The sequence below is a fragment of the Marmota monax genome, unplaced genomic scaffold, assembly GCF_021218885.2.
Source record: "Marmota monax isolate L192 unplaced genomic scaffold, Marmota_monax_Labrador192_F-V1.1 WCK01_AAM20220418_F8-fsc00012, whole genome shotgun sequence".
In the NCBI taxonomy this organism is placed as follows: domain Eukaryota; kingdom Metazoa; phylum Chordata; class Mammalia; order Rodentia; family Sciuridae; genus Marmota; species Marmota monax.
The window spans coordinates 14,289,451-14,306,078 of NW_026695227.1; the positions used below are offsets into that span (position 1 = coordinate 14,289,451).

The 16,628-nt window shown below is 38.4% G+C and overlaps 1 protein-coding gene across 2 annotated transcripts in view; it reads right to left on the reverse strand.

The window, feature by feature from the left end:
* Nucleotides 1-3,738: 3,738 nt before the first annotated feature.
* Tm7sf3 (transmembrane 7 superfamily member 3) overlaps nt 3,739-16,628 on the reverse strand; it is a 41,047-nt gene continuing 28,157 nt past the window's right edge. The window contains exons 7-12 of one of the 2 annotated variants that reach the window (XM_046435820.2): nt 11,721-11,807; nt 9,946-10,026; nt 9,014-9,166; nt 5,819-5,916; nt 4,866-5,028; nt 3,739-4,327 (exon numbers count right to left, since the gene is read on the reverse strand). In XM_046435820.2, coding sequence (XP_046291776.1) covers nt 4,065-4,327; nt 4,866-5,028; nt 5,819-5,916; nt 9,014-9,166; nt 9,946-10,026; nt 11,721-11,807 — 845 coding nt within the window. In that variant the 3' untranslated portion in view covers nt 3,739-4,064. The remainder of the gene's footprint in view (nt 4,328-4,865; nt 5,029-5,818; nt 5,917-9,013; nt 9,167-9,945; nt 10,027-11,720; nt 11,808-16,628) is intronic. The other variant, XM_046435822.2, reaches the window with a different exon arrangement.

Genomic DNA, 16,628 nt, shown 5'->3' on the forward strand with positions numbered 1-16,628 from the left:
CTCCATAATGAGAAGGGAGGCCTAGAGGCTTTGCTTCCCCTCTACTACATGGGACACACTTTGCCCCACTTTGGCTTAGACTCTCCTACTCACCCTTCAAATCTCAGCTTAAACCACTTCCTCAGGAAATTCCCTGGTAGGCCTTTTTCTACCCCATCAGAAATTTTCATTGCATATTGATTGTACCTCTTTGTATACCTATTTGATATCTGCCTGCCTCACTACACTACACCCTGAGAGCAAAGAGCAGGCCTATACTATCTGCCATCAGCTTCCTAGTCCCCAAGACAGTGTTTGGCACATAAACTGCCAAATATGTATTTAAAAAAGTAACCAAGTCAAAGACCACTATTTTTTTTTTCTTTGCCTCTTATTTTGACATCACTTGAACTAGATCTGCCAGTCTCCCCAGTGTTTGCATAGTACTCCCTGGATAAATCAAAAGTTTTATTAACTTGGAGCTCCTCTTTATTGTCAGTTTCATAGAATGGTCCTTGCAAATACAATGCCAAATTGTCAAGAAACATTTCCACCAATTATTGAAATAAAATGATTTGCAAAGTCCATTGCCAGGAATGCCATAACAATATCACAGGCTGGATGGCTTAAACAACAAAATTTTCTCATAGTTCTGGAAGCTAGAAGTATGTGAACAAAGTACCAGAAGGACTAGTTTCTCCCAAGACCTCTGCTGTGTTTGCAGATGACAATTCTTGCTGCTTATTCAAATAGGCTTTCCTCTGACCCGCGCCCCTGGTGTTTCTCTGTATATCCTACTCTTATTAGTCAGATTGGACTGATGGCCTCAATTTAATCTGATCATCTCTTTAAAAACATTATCTCCGAATACAGTCACATTCTGAGATACTGGGAGCTACAGCTTCAAAATATAAATTTGGTGGGTTCACAGTTTAGTCCATAACATAAAAGGAAAACACAGGTAAGCTGCTATCCCATTAAGGGCTAAGGCACAATGCAAGACCAAGCTCCAGGGCAAGGCCCTGTTCTCAAAAAATTAGAGCCAGGAACTATGCGCTTTATTAAAGGTTACTAAAAGGTATCATAAACATCATCGTCCTCAAACTGGGGATGGTAGCACAGACCTGTAATCCCAGCAGCTTGGGAGGTTGAGGCAGGAGGTGACTCGGTGAGACCCTGTCTCTAAATAAAAATACAAAAAAGGGCTGGGGATGTGGCTTAGTGGTTGAGTGCCCCTGGGTTCAATTCCTGGTATCAAAAAAAAAGAGAACATTAAAACAAAAAGTTCTAAACAAATGCTACTGTACAGATATTTATGGATACTGAAATATTAAATACCAGTCATTTGAAATTAAAAAAAAAAAAAAAAGAAGTGGTCCAGGTGTGATGGTACATGCCTATAATCCAGCAGCTCAGGAGGATGAGGTAGGAGGATTGCAAATTCAAGGCCAGCCACAGCATTTAGCAAGGCCCTATGCAACTTAGTGAGATCCCGGTCTAGAAATTTAAAAATAACATTAAAAAGGGCTGGGGATGTGGCTCAGTGATTAAGGGTCCCTGGGTTCAATCCCTGGTACAACAAACAAAAAACCTACCATGGTCTGGAACCACAAAGCATTAACTTGGAAAAACATGCTTGTGTAAAATGAGTAATTCCTAAAAATGTCAGAGTTATAAATATTAACATGAGAATATCCTACCAATTTATTAGAAGAAAATTGAAAATAATCAGTGACTTACATCTTTATGACAGAATACAAAGCACATTTGGATAGAGCATTGAGCATCCCCAACTTTGATCTCGGCAGTTGTCTGAGAATTTCCTCAGGCATAAAATTAAAAGGACAAATAACATGATCTCTAAAGTCCTTTCCAGGCATAGTATTCTAGCAAATTCTTTGTTGGGATCAGTTTTCTATCACCTTCTACAGAAAATTCAACTGGCCTACAAGTACTATTTGGCTAGTGTGGTTTGGCTACCTGGTAACTAACCTGTAACAGATCAGAACGTTCAGAAAATATTTTAATAGTGTAATAGGTTTTCCTGTAACACTAGTACTTTTTCTTCAATTTGATACCTGAAGAACTAATGAAACCAACACTATATTTTAATAACTAGGCTTTTTAGCACTTTTTTCAAAATAGATATATTTATTATAAAAACTATACAAACTGGTTTTTTATTACAAATTATCATGAAAGTTTTTAAATAATTTGTATCCTTGTTCCCCAAAAAAAGGTGTTCCACCTTTTATAGTCTTGACTAGCAGAGCATTCTAAGGGTACCAAGAACAACTCACAAATATTCCATTTAACTGTTAGAATGTACAAAGATTGAAGAAGCCAGAGTCCCTACAGTAAATTATTTTAAATTTGAATAAAAAGTCTTTTAAGTGTTACTGAAGTTACAAACAGTAAAAAATTACCTACATTAAATTTTTCAAAGCAAATATGGTTTGTTTTCTATTAGTTCATTGTTCTTATCCTTCCCAAAATACTTTTAAAAGCAACAGTTAAAAGATTTTTCCAATTACCCAAAGCTTCAATAATCTTTTGTACTTTGAAGAAACCTTAAAACGTAACATCAATTAAATAGTGGTTACCACACACATGTGTGTGCCCCAGCCACCGTGGACCTCAGCATCACTCAGGCATGTCAGAGAAACCAGCTCACAATCCAGCACTCTGACAGGCGAGAAGAAAGGTCCTGAGTGGGAGGTGCGCAGCCCAGGGATCCAAGTGCTTTCTTGTGGTGAAACAAGGTTATGGAAACTGAAGGGGCCCTCTATAGACAATCCAAGGTGGTCTTAATTAAAGGCTGGCTCATTGAATACCTGAATCCTTTTTGACTCTCGCCTCATCACTTCAAAACACAGATCACAGAAAAGGCTTTAATTACAGAAAAACAATTATTAAAACTATTTTACACCAATGCTAACACAGCTACTTTAGCAGGGAAAACTTAAGTGCAGATTTTTTTAAGGTTGTTAATGTCACTGTAGATTAACAGAGGGATCAACGTGTTTCCTTGAGTGGGAAGGGATCCATGTCATCTAATGCAGCTTAAAATAAAGATCACCACTTAATTATTTTTTGTGGTACTGGGGATTGAATCCAGGAGTGCTTTACCAAAACTAAGCTATATACTCCATCCCTTTTTGAGACTGGATCTTGCTAAATTGCTGAGGCTGGCCTCAAACTTGCAATCTTCCTGCCTCAGCCTCCCAAGTTGCTGGGATTACAGGCATGTGTCGCCATACCTGGCTGTCAACACTATTTTATAAAGCCTTGAAAGAAAAATAAAAGGCCATGTTTTGGAATCTAGATAAATCATCCATAAAAATTCTACTATCTATATAAATTGACCGATTTTCAAATAACAAATAATTTAGCTTTTTAAATTACCATTTTAAGCAATAAAAGTCAAAAACAAAGGAAAACTACTGAATTATACACTTAAAAATTTAAGTTGTTAAATGTTATGTATATTTTACAGTTAAAAATCTTTTAAATATTGAAAAAGTTCCTTTTGGTTAAAAAAAAAAAAAAGACATGTAACTTTGTAGTCAGATGGCTTTTAATAAGAAAATGAGTTACTTCTCTGTATATTCTGACATTTGGGAACTCAGTATCAGATCCCTAAACCTTTAAACAAAGGGGTGAATAAAGATTGAATATTTAAATAACTCCCCCTCCCCAAGTTTAGACAGACTCAAGGGAGAAAATTATTCAAGGAGTTATAAAAAGAAACACAAGGGCTTTTCAGAAGAATCACTGTTTTTTATTTTTATATTTTTTGATGAACCTATTTAAATGGAATATGTTGATCATACATGTATAAACCAGAAAGTAATTTCCCAAGTATTGGAAAATAAGGAAAAGCCTCCCTACCACAACTGTTCAGTTATGATTCTCATTCTCTCACTTAGAATCATCCTAACTCCCTAGTGTACCCTTACCACACGTCAAAAAGGACACCATGATCTCATGCAGGGCCGATCCAATATTAGGTGGGCACCAGGGGTGGCTGATGCAGTCTGGACATGAATTCCAGAGCTGAGGCAGACTGACTAAGCCCATGCCATCTATAGAAGGAGGGGCGTCCTCTCTCCAGCCGGCTGTTCCTCCTGGAAAAGCTCTTTTATCTGGGTTAACCGGCCATAGAGCCTCTCTCTCAGTGGAGGAATATGGTAGCTTGGATCCAGAATGTTCGTTACTCTGCGCTCTCTCTCTTGTTTCCACATCTTGTATGGGTGGGGAGGGAAAAATGGTCGCCCTCTTTCTCTTCGAATCTGTAATGTAATTCCACTTACAGCCAGCATACCCCATACTGCCAGAATAATGAAGTCTAAAAAAAAAAAAAAAAAAAAACCAGTAGAGAAGCACCATTTGAACACTTGTATTTTAAAATCTAACATATAATCCTTCATGGACTAAGTCTGGGTTTTCCTTTCTAATATCAGAGTTTGTGGTGAGTTGGTCTACCCATGTACTTTCTTTTGCTCACAATCTAAGTAATGAGTGGGGAAGCTGCTGTCTTTATTTTTGAAACTAGGAATTCTCTATTAAAGGCATCCAAAAGTTCAAACAGGTTGGAAAAGAACCAATTGTTTGGATCCTTGGCATTCCAACATTAAGTAACCATGCCCACACACACCATTTTATATATATATATATATATATATATATATATATATATATATATATATATTTATTTATTTATTTATTTATTTATTTATTTTTTGGCAGAAAGAGGCTGAGGGGAAAGGCAGTGATTTAGTTATACTTCACATATGTTCATCAAGGAAACTAGGTGCTGCTCATTTCCTTCCCATTCCACTCTCCTGTTTGACCACCACTCCAGGTTTTGTATTTAAGAATCTTACCATTATTTTGAAAAGGCACATTTGTGAAAGCTCTGTGGAAATCTGTGTGGAGTGCTCTCCTGAGAACATTCAAAGTGATGTAAGAAAGGCTTGTGTACATGTAACTGTCAATGGCCAAAACCACCGAGTAGGAGCCAATAATGCCACAAGACAGGATGTTCAGCTGTGGAAGAGTAGAAGAGTTTAGGCATAATCCCTGGTAGAATGAGAGTAGCTTCTAACTCTCACTACTCATCTCAATCACAGAGGCACATGAAAAAGGACCAAGAAATAAATGTTACCTGAAAAGATGAGCTTATCAAAATACAGCCATGTGCCACATAAAGACAGACTGCATATACAACAGCAGTCCCACAAGATTATATCACCTACTGACACTCTCTTAGTCGTATAAGTCCACTCTATGATTTTGCACTATGACAAAATCACCCAAGGATGCAGTTCTCAGAATGTGGCTTTATTATTAAGCAATGCATGACTGCACACAGAAAATAAACTTCCCTGGGCTTGGGTTGTGGCTCAGCAGTAGAGCACTCACCTAGCACATGTGAGGCCCTGGGTTCGATTCTCAGCACCACATAAAAGTAAATAAAATAAAGGTATTGTGTCCAACTACATCTAAAAAATAAATATTAAGAAGAAAGAAAGAAAATAATCTTCCCTGTGAAAGAACTTCAACACCAACATATAATTAAATGAAAACAGCTAGACCTAAGACTACCTTCTCTGTTCCAACTGCTGAAATATATTGACAGATGATGCTCCATTTGATTAAAACAAAAGAATACCATGTGATAATCATACATAGAATTTCCTTTGCTTTCCTAGTAATAAGACTATTTAGAAGCAGATAATCATACAGCCCTCCCTAGTGAATAAAAACATGCAATCAGTGATCAGCTGAAAGCCCGGGACATATAATGAATACATCTAACTTGTGACGAAACACTTACTATTCTTAGGCAGCCCATGAAAACTACTGGAATGAGGACAGCTATACAAGAGAAGGTCACCCAGAACACACCATCGTCACGAAAAACTTTTATGTTTCCTGAAAAAGCAAAGAGAAATCAAGAGTAAACAAGAGGTTTCCCAACTTAAATTTTCTCATTATGAGAACACAGACATATACTGAAGGCTTAAAGCAACAACCAGGGAATATGTTGGCAACTAGAAATGAACTGATATTCTTCATTTCTGTCAATATAATCCCCTTTGAAAGGTGGTCTAGAAGGGGAGGGGAGATGATAAAGGTAAATGCTCTTCATGTAGTAGCAGGATAATTTTAGAAGAGGCTACAACAGTTCCAGCTATTCCATTCACTAGCACTGCAGCTCTGGACCTCAGCTTCCTAACCCATAAAAAGACTGAATTATCTCTACACTCTCAATCACCCCTTCTATATCTAATAAGTTCTATGTTTCCTGTTTTGTACTGGTGTGGGGAGACAAGTAAAAAAAGATTCAAAGTTATGAACCAACACAATACAAGCTGCAAAATGCTCTTTAGATTTTATCATCAACCCATATCCTGATACACCACTGCATACTGGAGGAAATCAGGAACCAAAGCTAACCATTCTTTGCTCCTACCAAACCCTTTTCCTGTCACATGACTCCAATATGTGGCACAGCTTAGGGTGACGCATAACCAACACATGCAAACTCTTTATAAAGTGAGTTTTAAAAGCAAAAGCAGGGTGTGATGATATATACCTACAGTCTCAGCTGCTGGGAAGGCTGCAGCAGAAGAACCACTTGAGTTTAGGGCCAGCCTGGGCAACATAGCAAGACCCCATCCCAAAAGAAAAAAAAAAGGTCTGATGATTTATTATGATGCTGGCACGTCATTTGTCTATACATGGTGCTATAGCTTGAGACCTATATGTCTTGAGCAGAGGCTCTGACCTTGGGACTCCATATTGTCTTAAAGCCAACTGCAACATGCTACAATGAAGTGAATTTATGGATTATATTCTTAAGTTCAACTACATTAACCAATGGCTTTTTTTTTAAAGTTTGCCAAGGATTGAATAGAGTTATTATACACACAGGTGAAGAATGGACCTTTTCAGAGAATGACCTCTTTGCTACCCACATAACATGAAAATAGTAATCTAATCAGATCAGAGAGGTCAGCTAAATATTTTACAAATTACATTGCAAAAGTATGAGTTTGCATCCACTGCCAATAAAGAAATGCTCACTCTAACTGTTCTTGAGCTATGAGATAGTTCATAAATAAATATATATACATATATATGTATATTGTATATGCTAAAATTATTTTCACCAATAGAAATAGTTCATAAAAAAGTTTAGAGACAATTGCTCTAGGCTACTTTTTTTTTTTAAAATACCTTTATTTTATTTATTTTTTTGTGATGCTAAGGATCAAACCCAGCGCCTTGCACATGCTAGGCAAGTGCTCTACTGCTAAGCCACAACCCCAGCCCCCTCTAGACTACTTTTATAAAGATGAAAATGAAGTCTTTATTATCTCATCACTTCTATCCTACTAAAGTTTTACAGATGATGAAACAGAGCTGCAGTCAATGCCCTGTCCAAAGTTAAAAGCCAGGCAGGGCACAAGGGACAGCCAGAATGCATATTACATTTTTTTTTTCCTGATTTCCAAACTTAGGCTCATTCTACTCGTCAAAAGCACACTAACTACTAAAAATTCTAACTTACAGTCCCTCATCCTTTAGGGGGAAACCCCAGTACATGGTATTTGATGTAGCCCATCTGGGGAGGGCCTCGGATCTACAATTTCAACACATACCTCCCCCTAAGAATCTGTCATTCAGCCAAGCTTAAACACAACTACTTTTCACCAGACTTTCTAAACAAAAAGCCACCTGTAAGGGGCCAGTAGGAATGTACTGGGCTATAGGTTTGCTAAAGTCAGGACAAAAGGCCTTGGACAGTCAGGAAACACACAGGTTGTCAATTCTCTCTGGTCTTAAAAAATAATCTTTAGTGAGCCCAGGGACACTGACTTGTACTGAACACCTCTTATATTATATTGTGTGTTCTTAAGAGGTGTCAGCCTCAGGAAACTGTTATTGTTTTTTTTTTTTTTTTTTTTAATATTTATTTTTCAGTTTTCGGCGGACACAACATCTTTGTTTGTATGTGGTGCTGAGGATCGAACCCGGGCCGCACGCATACCAGGCGAGCGCGCTACCACTTGAGCCACATCCCCAGCCCCAGGAAACTGTTATTGTTAATCTAACATTTCCATCAATTTTAATATTAATGTAAGAACTAAAATTATCACAGAAAGGAAACAGCCTAATAGAGTATCTTTGAATGTATTCTTCTCTTCGCATTTTGTAAGTCACTGTACAAGCTAAGAATGTTAACTCACATGTTATTTGGATTTTTTAAATTAATAGAAATTAAATTAAAATTCCAGAATTATCCTTGGGCTACTGCTCTAGGGTGATTACCAGCAGTTACCTTAAGAACACTTGGGGCTTAGCAAAAGGCAAGAGTGGAGGTGGAGGGTCCCTGGGAAGGCTGAGGATACAGTGTCAGGTTCCCCAGCTCAGCTGCCATCACAGCACTGCCAATTTATATGGGAGATATATTGGGCTTCTGCTTAGGATTTACTATAGAAAGAGTTCCCAGATTAAAAAAATAAATCACTGTTCTGCCATAATAAGAGTCCTCTTTGGCTCCACTTATTCTCACAGAAATATACAGGCACAAAGCCACCTCTACAGACATTCTATGATACGCCCAGTACAGAGTGCCTCTAAGAAAGTAGTTTTTCTTTTTTTCTTTCTTTTTTTTTTTTTTTTTTTAATTTTGAGACAGGATCTAAGTTCCTCAGCATCTCACTAAGTCGTTGAGGCTGGCTTTGAACTTATGATCCTCCTACCTTAGCTTCCAAAGTCTCTGGGATTACAGGCGCATGCTACCACGCCCAGTGAAAGTAGGAATTGTTATTTGTGTAGGCCTTCTCTAAAAGAGCCACATCATCTGTGCAAATTCCCACAACTCTTCAAAGAAAAGTGGAGAAAGGCAGCACCACTCCAGGATCCAAATTCCTGACAAGGCAATATTTGAGTCTAGAGAGCCCAATTAAAGTCTTCCAAACAATGAACCAAATACACAGAACATCAGCCACACATCTCCTACCCAGCGGAGTGAAGAAAGTCACTGAGGCAGTGAGGAACCCCAGCACCAGTCCAACACACAGCATGCACAGCGGGAGGACTCCAAATCGCCACCATGTAGCCACCAAGAGAATCCCACCAATGGTTCCAGCTACAGCTGTTAGGATCAGGCGAACTGTACAGAGGAAGAAGATGCACTGTTTAATCAGGAAGAGCACTTCCAACCACATGCCTCAGACACAGTAGCATTATCAGAGCCAGCCTCGGCCTTCCCTGGGTCAGGCCCCACTGACCCTTTAGCAGTGCCATGACACCAGCATGGAGCAGGCCTCTCCAGGGAGGGGTCTAACCACCATGCTAACCCCCAAAGGCAGGTGACAGGCTTGGCTTGTCATTGAGTTCAGACTGAGGAAGGTGACAAGTATTTTGTTAAATGTGATGGGGTGGTGAAGAATGTTTACTTTAAGGTAAGGAAAATTTTATCATTTTGATGTTGTACATTTTGTATCTTAAAGTTTATAATCAAAATGGCCTTTCATTTCCTAAGTCCCAAGAAATTTGCCATGCAGATTAAAAACCTGAAGAGAAGGCCTGATTGAGTAGTGAGATACTTGGTGCATGGCAGGCTGATTACTTCACCTATGCAAGGGGACATCACACACAAGTCCAACCTCAGAAGGAAAAGTGAAGTGTCAACACAGCAGTTTCTCTCCCTCCACCCCCTACAGTACTGGGGACTCAACCCAGGGACCATCTACTGGGCTACATCCCCAGTCCTTTATATTTTTTTTTATTTTGGGGACAGAAACTAGCTAAGTTGCTGAGGTTGGCCTTGAACTTGCAATCCTACTGCCTCAGCACCCGCCGAGTAGCTGGGATTACAGGTGTGCACCATTGTGCCCAGTTCAGCAATTTCCATTTTGAACACCCAATTAAACCATCATTTTCACTTACCGTCATACTTAACAGGTGTCAGCCTTGTGACTAATATATAAAAGAAGAATCCCATGAAGATAAAGCCTATGAAGAATAATTCTAGTAGCAAACCAGCAGGCAACAAAAAAAAAAAAACAAGCTATGGTTAGGTCCTCTTTTTACAATGCAATTCAAATATCTGATCTACCAATACATGCTTACACTCCTAGAATAGTCACACATTATGGCATTTGAAGAAGAAAAGTAATTATCTAAAAGGCAGGAGAAATTGAGAAGTCACCGGGAGTAGTTTTATTATTAAATGGATAAATATTTAAAGTATGATATTAACTACCAAACACCCTTTTATATATGTAAGTCAATTTCAATTATTATGGCCAATTTCATAGTTCATTTTAATACATTTGTATTTTCTACTTAAGAGCACTTTTGTCATCTGTTTCTAATCTGAAATTACATACTAAATTTCAGCAGTTATATAAGCAAAAAATGATATTATGTGAAAAATTAATTATATGTGAAAAATAAAGTATTCCAACAGAAAATGTGACTTTACTATTTTTTTAAATCATCTTACCTTTTTTTTTTTTTTTTTTTAAATTTTTAATATTTATTTTTTAGTTTTCGGCGGACACAACATCTTTGTTTGTATGTGGTGCTGAGGATCGAACCCGGGCCACATGCATGCCAGGCGAGCGCGCTACCGCTTGAGCCACATCCCCAGCCCTAAATCATCTTACCTTGATCCACTAAAATACCTGAAAATAAAACCATAGATATAACTTTGTTTCCCACCAGTAAGTCTAATCCTGATTGAAGATGGAGCTCTATTTTCTCATATTCTTCTCAGTTGTTATTGGTAATATTTTTCCTGTATTTTAATTTTAATATGTATAACATGATAAGTAGCAACATAAAAGGGGGGAAGAAAAAAAAACCCTGGTAATATCTTTGGGATTTTGCCCACAGTCTAGCAATTAATTCTTTGTCACAGAATCATTCTACAGTTTGAGGGATTGAGTCTTCCTCATAATACTCTTATACAACAAGAAAAAAGTGTTGCAAAACAGTTGCTATTTCAAACACTATCAAAGCAAATTCAAGAGCTTCATTAGACCAGGATCATGTGTTCACTCTACCCATGAAGCTCAGTGATCAGCTTGCTGGTAAGAATTTTTTTAGGCAATTGAAAATGTTACCTAAAATGCAATCCAAAGAACTGAAACCAATTCAGTAAGCATAATTTCCATTCCATTCCCACACAGTTTCTCTCTGTGATTTCTGAAACTCCTCTGGGCAGCTAAACCTCCCAGGACTGAGCAGGCATTTTGCCTTTCTCTATTTGGTAGCCCTGGAGTCCAGGAAGTCCATCACCATCACCACAATCCACACAGACTAGGCAGACACTCTCATTTCTAATCCCAGTTATTTTTAGTCACTAGCAGACCTAGCAAATAAAGTTTTCCAGACAAGCCAAACTTTATTCTCTTATGAAGAGGAGGTTGTACTCCACTTTTGAGAGAAAAGGAAAACATTAAAATGCAGGACCGGCAATGTAACTCAGTGGTGTTCTTGCTAGCCTGAGCAAGGATCTGGGTTCAGTCCTCAGAATTACAAAAATAAAATTTAAAAAATGCAGAGCAACTTAATAGAAGCATCAAAAGAACCCAGCCACAAACCTATGAGAACAGTGGAGAGACGTGCTCACACTCCTTACTGTTCATAATTCCCCAGCAACATGGAAAACCAAAGACAATAAAGAACATAAGTAGTATCTACACTGGTCAAGATACCTGTTTTCCAGAATCTGTGTCCAAAGAAACAAATGAAGAGACCAAGCATTGCAAAAAGAGTAAAGAACACTTTGGTAGATACTCTTCCTGAAGAAAAAAAAAAAAATGAAAATTTAGTAGATAACACATTGCAATTTAATATTCTATGTTTAATTAGTAAAGCTCTATGAAAAAAACTGAAGTGAACTGACAAGGATTTATCTCATACATGTATAATTTATCTTAAAAATATCCTTCCCACCCTTAATGACTTAAATCTATGTAGGCAATATCAATATCAATAACTATGATATTGATTTGCTTCTATGACAAAAAAGAAGACTACATGCTTGCTTATAGAGGTATACAATATTAACTATGACATATTCTTTGTAGTAGGGTAAGCAGTAAGAGTGTGTTAAAATAACTATTCAATAAATAGTTAAAAGGAAAAAGGGGGGTACGACTATGGAGTAAAAAAGATTTATGAGATACATCAACTAAATACAGTGTACATATGAAGCCTGGTTTGAATTAACCTGTGGAAGACAACTGGAATACTATTGGGGAAATATAAACTCTGAATGTTAATTTGATGCTATTAAAGATTATTTTTAGTATTTAAATTGAAAATTGTGTTGGGGCTGAGAATATAGCTCAGATGGTAGAGTGCTTGCTAAGGCCCTGGGTTCAATCCCCAGCACCACAAAAAAAAAAAAAAAAAAAAAGAAAGAAAGAAAATTGTGATATGATACTATGGTTATATTTATGTATGTGGTACTGAGGATTGAACCCAGGGGATGCCCTACCACTGAGCCCAGCCCTTTTTGTTTTGAGACAGGGTCTTGGTAAATTGCTCAAGTTGGTCTTGAAATTGTGATCCTCCTGCCTCGGCCTCCAGAGTCACTGGGAATTATAGGCATGAACTACCATGCCTGGCTCCTATGGTTTTATTGTTTTTTTTTAAACAACACTTATCCATGGTGGTGCTATTTTAGAAAATAATAATAGATACTGAGAGAGATTTGTGAGTTAAATGGTGTCTAGGAGTTTACTTTAAAATAATTCAGTGATAAAGGATAAACAGAAAATGGGAATGGTGGCACATGCATATATTCGTAGATACTCAGGAGGCTGAGGCAGGAGGATCAAAAGTTCAAGAACAGCCTCCACAAGTGAGTGAGATCCTATCTCAAAATAAATAATATAAAGGGCTTGGGATGTAGCTCAGTGGAAGAGTGTTCCTGGGTTCAATCCCCAGCACTGCAAGGAGAGAGACAGAAGAAAGCAGGAATACAGCTGAAACATGACAATGGCCTCAAGTCAAAATTGTTTATGCTCAATAATTGATACATGAAAGCTCACTGAAGTTTTCCAAAATGAAAAACTTAAACATAAACTCACATTAAGAAAACATTAATGCGGGCTGGGATTGTGGCTCAGTGGTAGAGTGTTTACCTAGCACATACGAGGCCCTGGGTTTAATCCTCAGCACCACATAAAAATAAATTAATTAATTAAATAATGGTATTGTGCCTAACTACAACTAAAATAATACATTTTAAAAAAGGAGAACATTAATGATACTACAAATCACACACACATGTACTAATCACTTCCAATCTTGGGGAAAAAATATTACATTAAAGGCAACAATAAATCACAATATGCTTCATGTTGTCAAAGAATCTCTAAATCTCATGATCCTTAGTAGGTACAAACGTAAATATGAATGCCATAACAATGCAAAAGATTTAGCTTATTTAAGAGAAATATGTGCTCACAAAATTCCCCATCATCACTGGGCATGGTGGTGCACGACTATAATTCCAGCATCTCTGGAGTCTGAAGCAGGAGGATAGTGAGTTCAAAGTCAGCCTCAGCAACTCAGCAAGGCCCTAAGCAACTTAGCAAGACCCTATCTCAAAATAAAAAGGGCTGGAAAAATGATTCAATGGTTAAGCACACCCCTGGGTTAAATCCCAGATACCAAAAAGAAAAAAAAACTCCCCATCATCATTACTCCTTCAAGGTAAACACAAGAAAGTAATCCCTGAAGTAACAATGAAAACAAAACCTCTATGTAATAATCTCATATAAAAAAATGTTACAAGCCTGCCACAAATCAAAACACACCAAGCCAGGCATGGAGGCTCAGGCCTGTAATCCCAGCAACTCAGGAGGCTGATGCAGGAGGATCACAAGTTCCAGGCCAGCCTCAGCAACTTAGCAAGGCCCTGAGCAATTTACTGAGACCCTTTCTTCTTTTTGAATGCTGGGGAGTGAACCCAGGGAACTGAACCCAGGGACACTTCACCTCTGAGCTACATTCCCAAGCCCTTTTTTTTTTCATTTTTTAGTTTTAGGTTGACAACAATATCTTTATTTTATATTTATGTGGTCCTGAGGATCGAACCCAGTGCCTTGTGCATACTAGGCGAGCACTCTACCACTGAGCCACAACCCCAGCCCTCCTCAAGCCCTTTTAATTGTTTGTTTTGAGATAGGCTGACCAGGAGGGGCATGGATGTGAAAGGCTCAAGAGAAAAGAATAGAGGAACCTAGACATGATTCACTGTGAAAAATGCAAACACACATCTGCCTGGATCTCTTGCATTTTCTCTTTCAAGGATGAGCATCAGTAAAAAACTGAGTGGTGATACCACCCTTTAATTGGGCTCCTGAACTTTCTCATAGGCCCGAAGTAAAATACCTTCCTTGTAAAATTAAATTTCAGCAAAAACTCTAATGAATCAGATTAGCAAGAACCAGGTCCCCACCACCACCATTTGTTATCTGATCGCCCTCAATATCTGATCAGGTTCCTCATCTTCCACCATCCCCCAGGTGATGTCTCATCACTCTGCAGTGCCTTCAGCAAGAACCCTCTTAGGTCAGTTAGACAGAATTCCTTTTACCTCTCATATTCTCTCTTAGTAACATTTCATTCACTGACCACACCCACCCCAGCCACCTGCTCTTTGGCTATATATTCCCACTTGCCCATGCTGTATTCAGAGCTGAACCTACTCTCCCCGTACCCACTGCAAAATCCCATTGTAATGGTCCCTATACCGACTAAAATACCCTCCTCTTCTCTGTGCTTTCATGAATGTCACTAAATTTTTTCCTCCTTTAACAGAAGGATACAGCTCCAACAAACAAAGGGAACCCTAATCCCTGTCTCAAGCACAACTCGTAGACTTCATTCTTCAAAGCAAAACTCCTTGAAAGAACTATTTGAACTCATTCTCCAATTCCCATCCCCTTTGCTCTTGAACATATTCCAGCTATCGCACTCCACTGGAACAGCTCTCAGAGGCACCAATGTCCTCCTTGTTGCTGAAGCCAGTGGTCATTTTCAGCCTGTTAGCTGACCTCTCCTCAGCATCTGACAGTTGATTGCTCTCTCTTCCTTGAAACTCTTTCTCCTGCCACCTTCAGAAAACAGCCAGGCACAGTGGGACATGCCTGTAATCCCAGCAACTTGGGATGCTGGGGCAGGAGGATCACAAGGTGGAGATCAGCCTCAGCAACTTAGCAAGACCCTGTCTCAAAATCAAAACAAAAAAAGGGCTAGGGATGTAGCTCAATAGTACTGTCCCTGGGTTCAACCCTCAGTTGCAAAACACCAACAACAAAACAAAAACCATTACATTCTCTTTGGGCTGTGGGTATAACTCAGTAATAGATCACTGACCCAAATCCCTGGGTTCAATTCTTAGCACCACAAAAATTAATTAAATAAAAACAAAAATCAGGGCTGGGGAGATAGCTCAGTGGTGAAGCACTTGCCTCGCATGCATGAGGTCCTGTATTCAATCCCCATTACCACATAAAAAATAAACAAACAACAACAAAAGATTTTATATATAATTTTTTTAAAAAATATATCACTTTCCATTTACCACCACTCCTGCTGCTCCTTCTCAGCCACCTCACCAGGATTTTCTTCAATTTCTTCATCTCCATATCTGTGCCACCAGGGCTCAGTCCTCAGACCCTTCCCTTTTCTATATACTCACTCATCCATTCTATGGTCTTAAACGCCATATAGTTAACCTGATAATTTCCAAGACAATCTCTAGCCCAGCCCTCCCCTGAATTCCAACTGCTACATATAGCCAACGGTCAGCTGCCCAACTCCACTTGAATAGTTAAGAGTGTTCTCAAACTGCACATGTCCAAAACTGAATTCTGGGTATATTCTCCCAAGACCACTCCCAATCTTTCCCACCACAGTGAATGGCAGTTTGCCTTCTCTAATTACTTAGGCCAAAAACTAAGAAGTCATCCTTAACCCCACTTTCTTCCACTCAATCAATCCATCATCAAACCCTATATCAAAAATACATTCAGCCACTCATTGGTTAAATCTGGGACAATCTGGACTGAAATTAGGAAAATGCCATTTGGCAACGACTAGTAATAAATGTTTCAGGCAAAGACCACTGGATGCTAAAACTAGCAAGTGTGAGTTTGAGAATGAGATTATTTACAAACACTAAAAATATCTCCCCCAAAAGATATTTTAGGTAAAAACAGTGACTTTATGGCAGAGAAGACTGGCAGAGGTCACTAACCAAGTAATCAAGTTATCACCATTAATGGGACAGATATGAAGAGAAAAGGACACATCACTTCCTCTTTCTTTCTGCCAGATATGCATAATCTGAATGTAATCATGAAGAAGCATCAAAGTAACTAAGACTGAGGACTTTCTAAAAACTAAACATCCTGTACTCTTCAAAAAAGGTCCAAGTCCTCAAAGACAAAAATAGACTAAGAAATTGCTCCAGATTACAGAAGGCTAAGGAGACATGGAAATTAGCAATGTGGTGTCATGAACTGGACTTTGGGCAGGAAAAAAATTACTTTGTGTCTTTTAAAGGACATTAGTGGATAATGAGTAAAATTTGATAATATCTA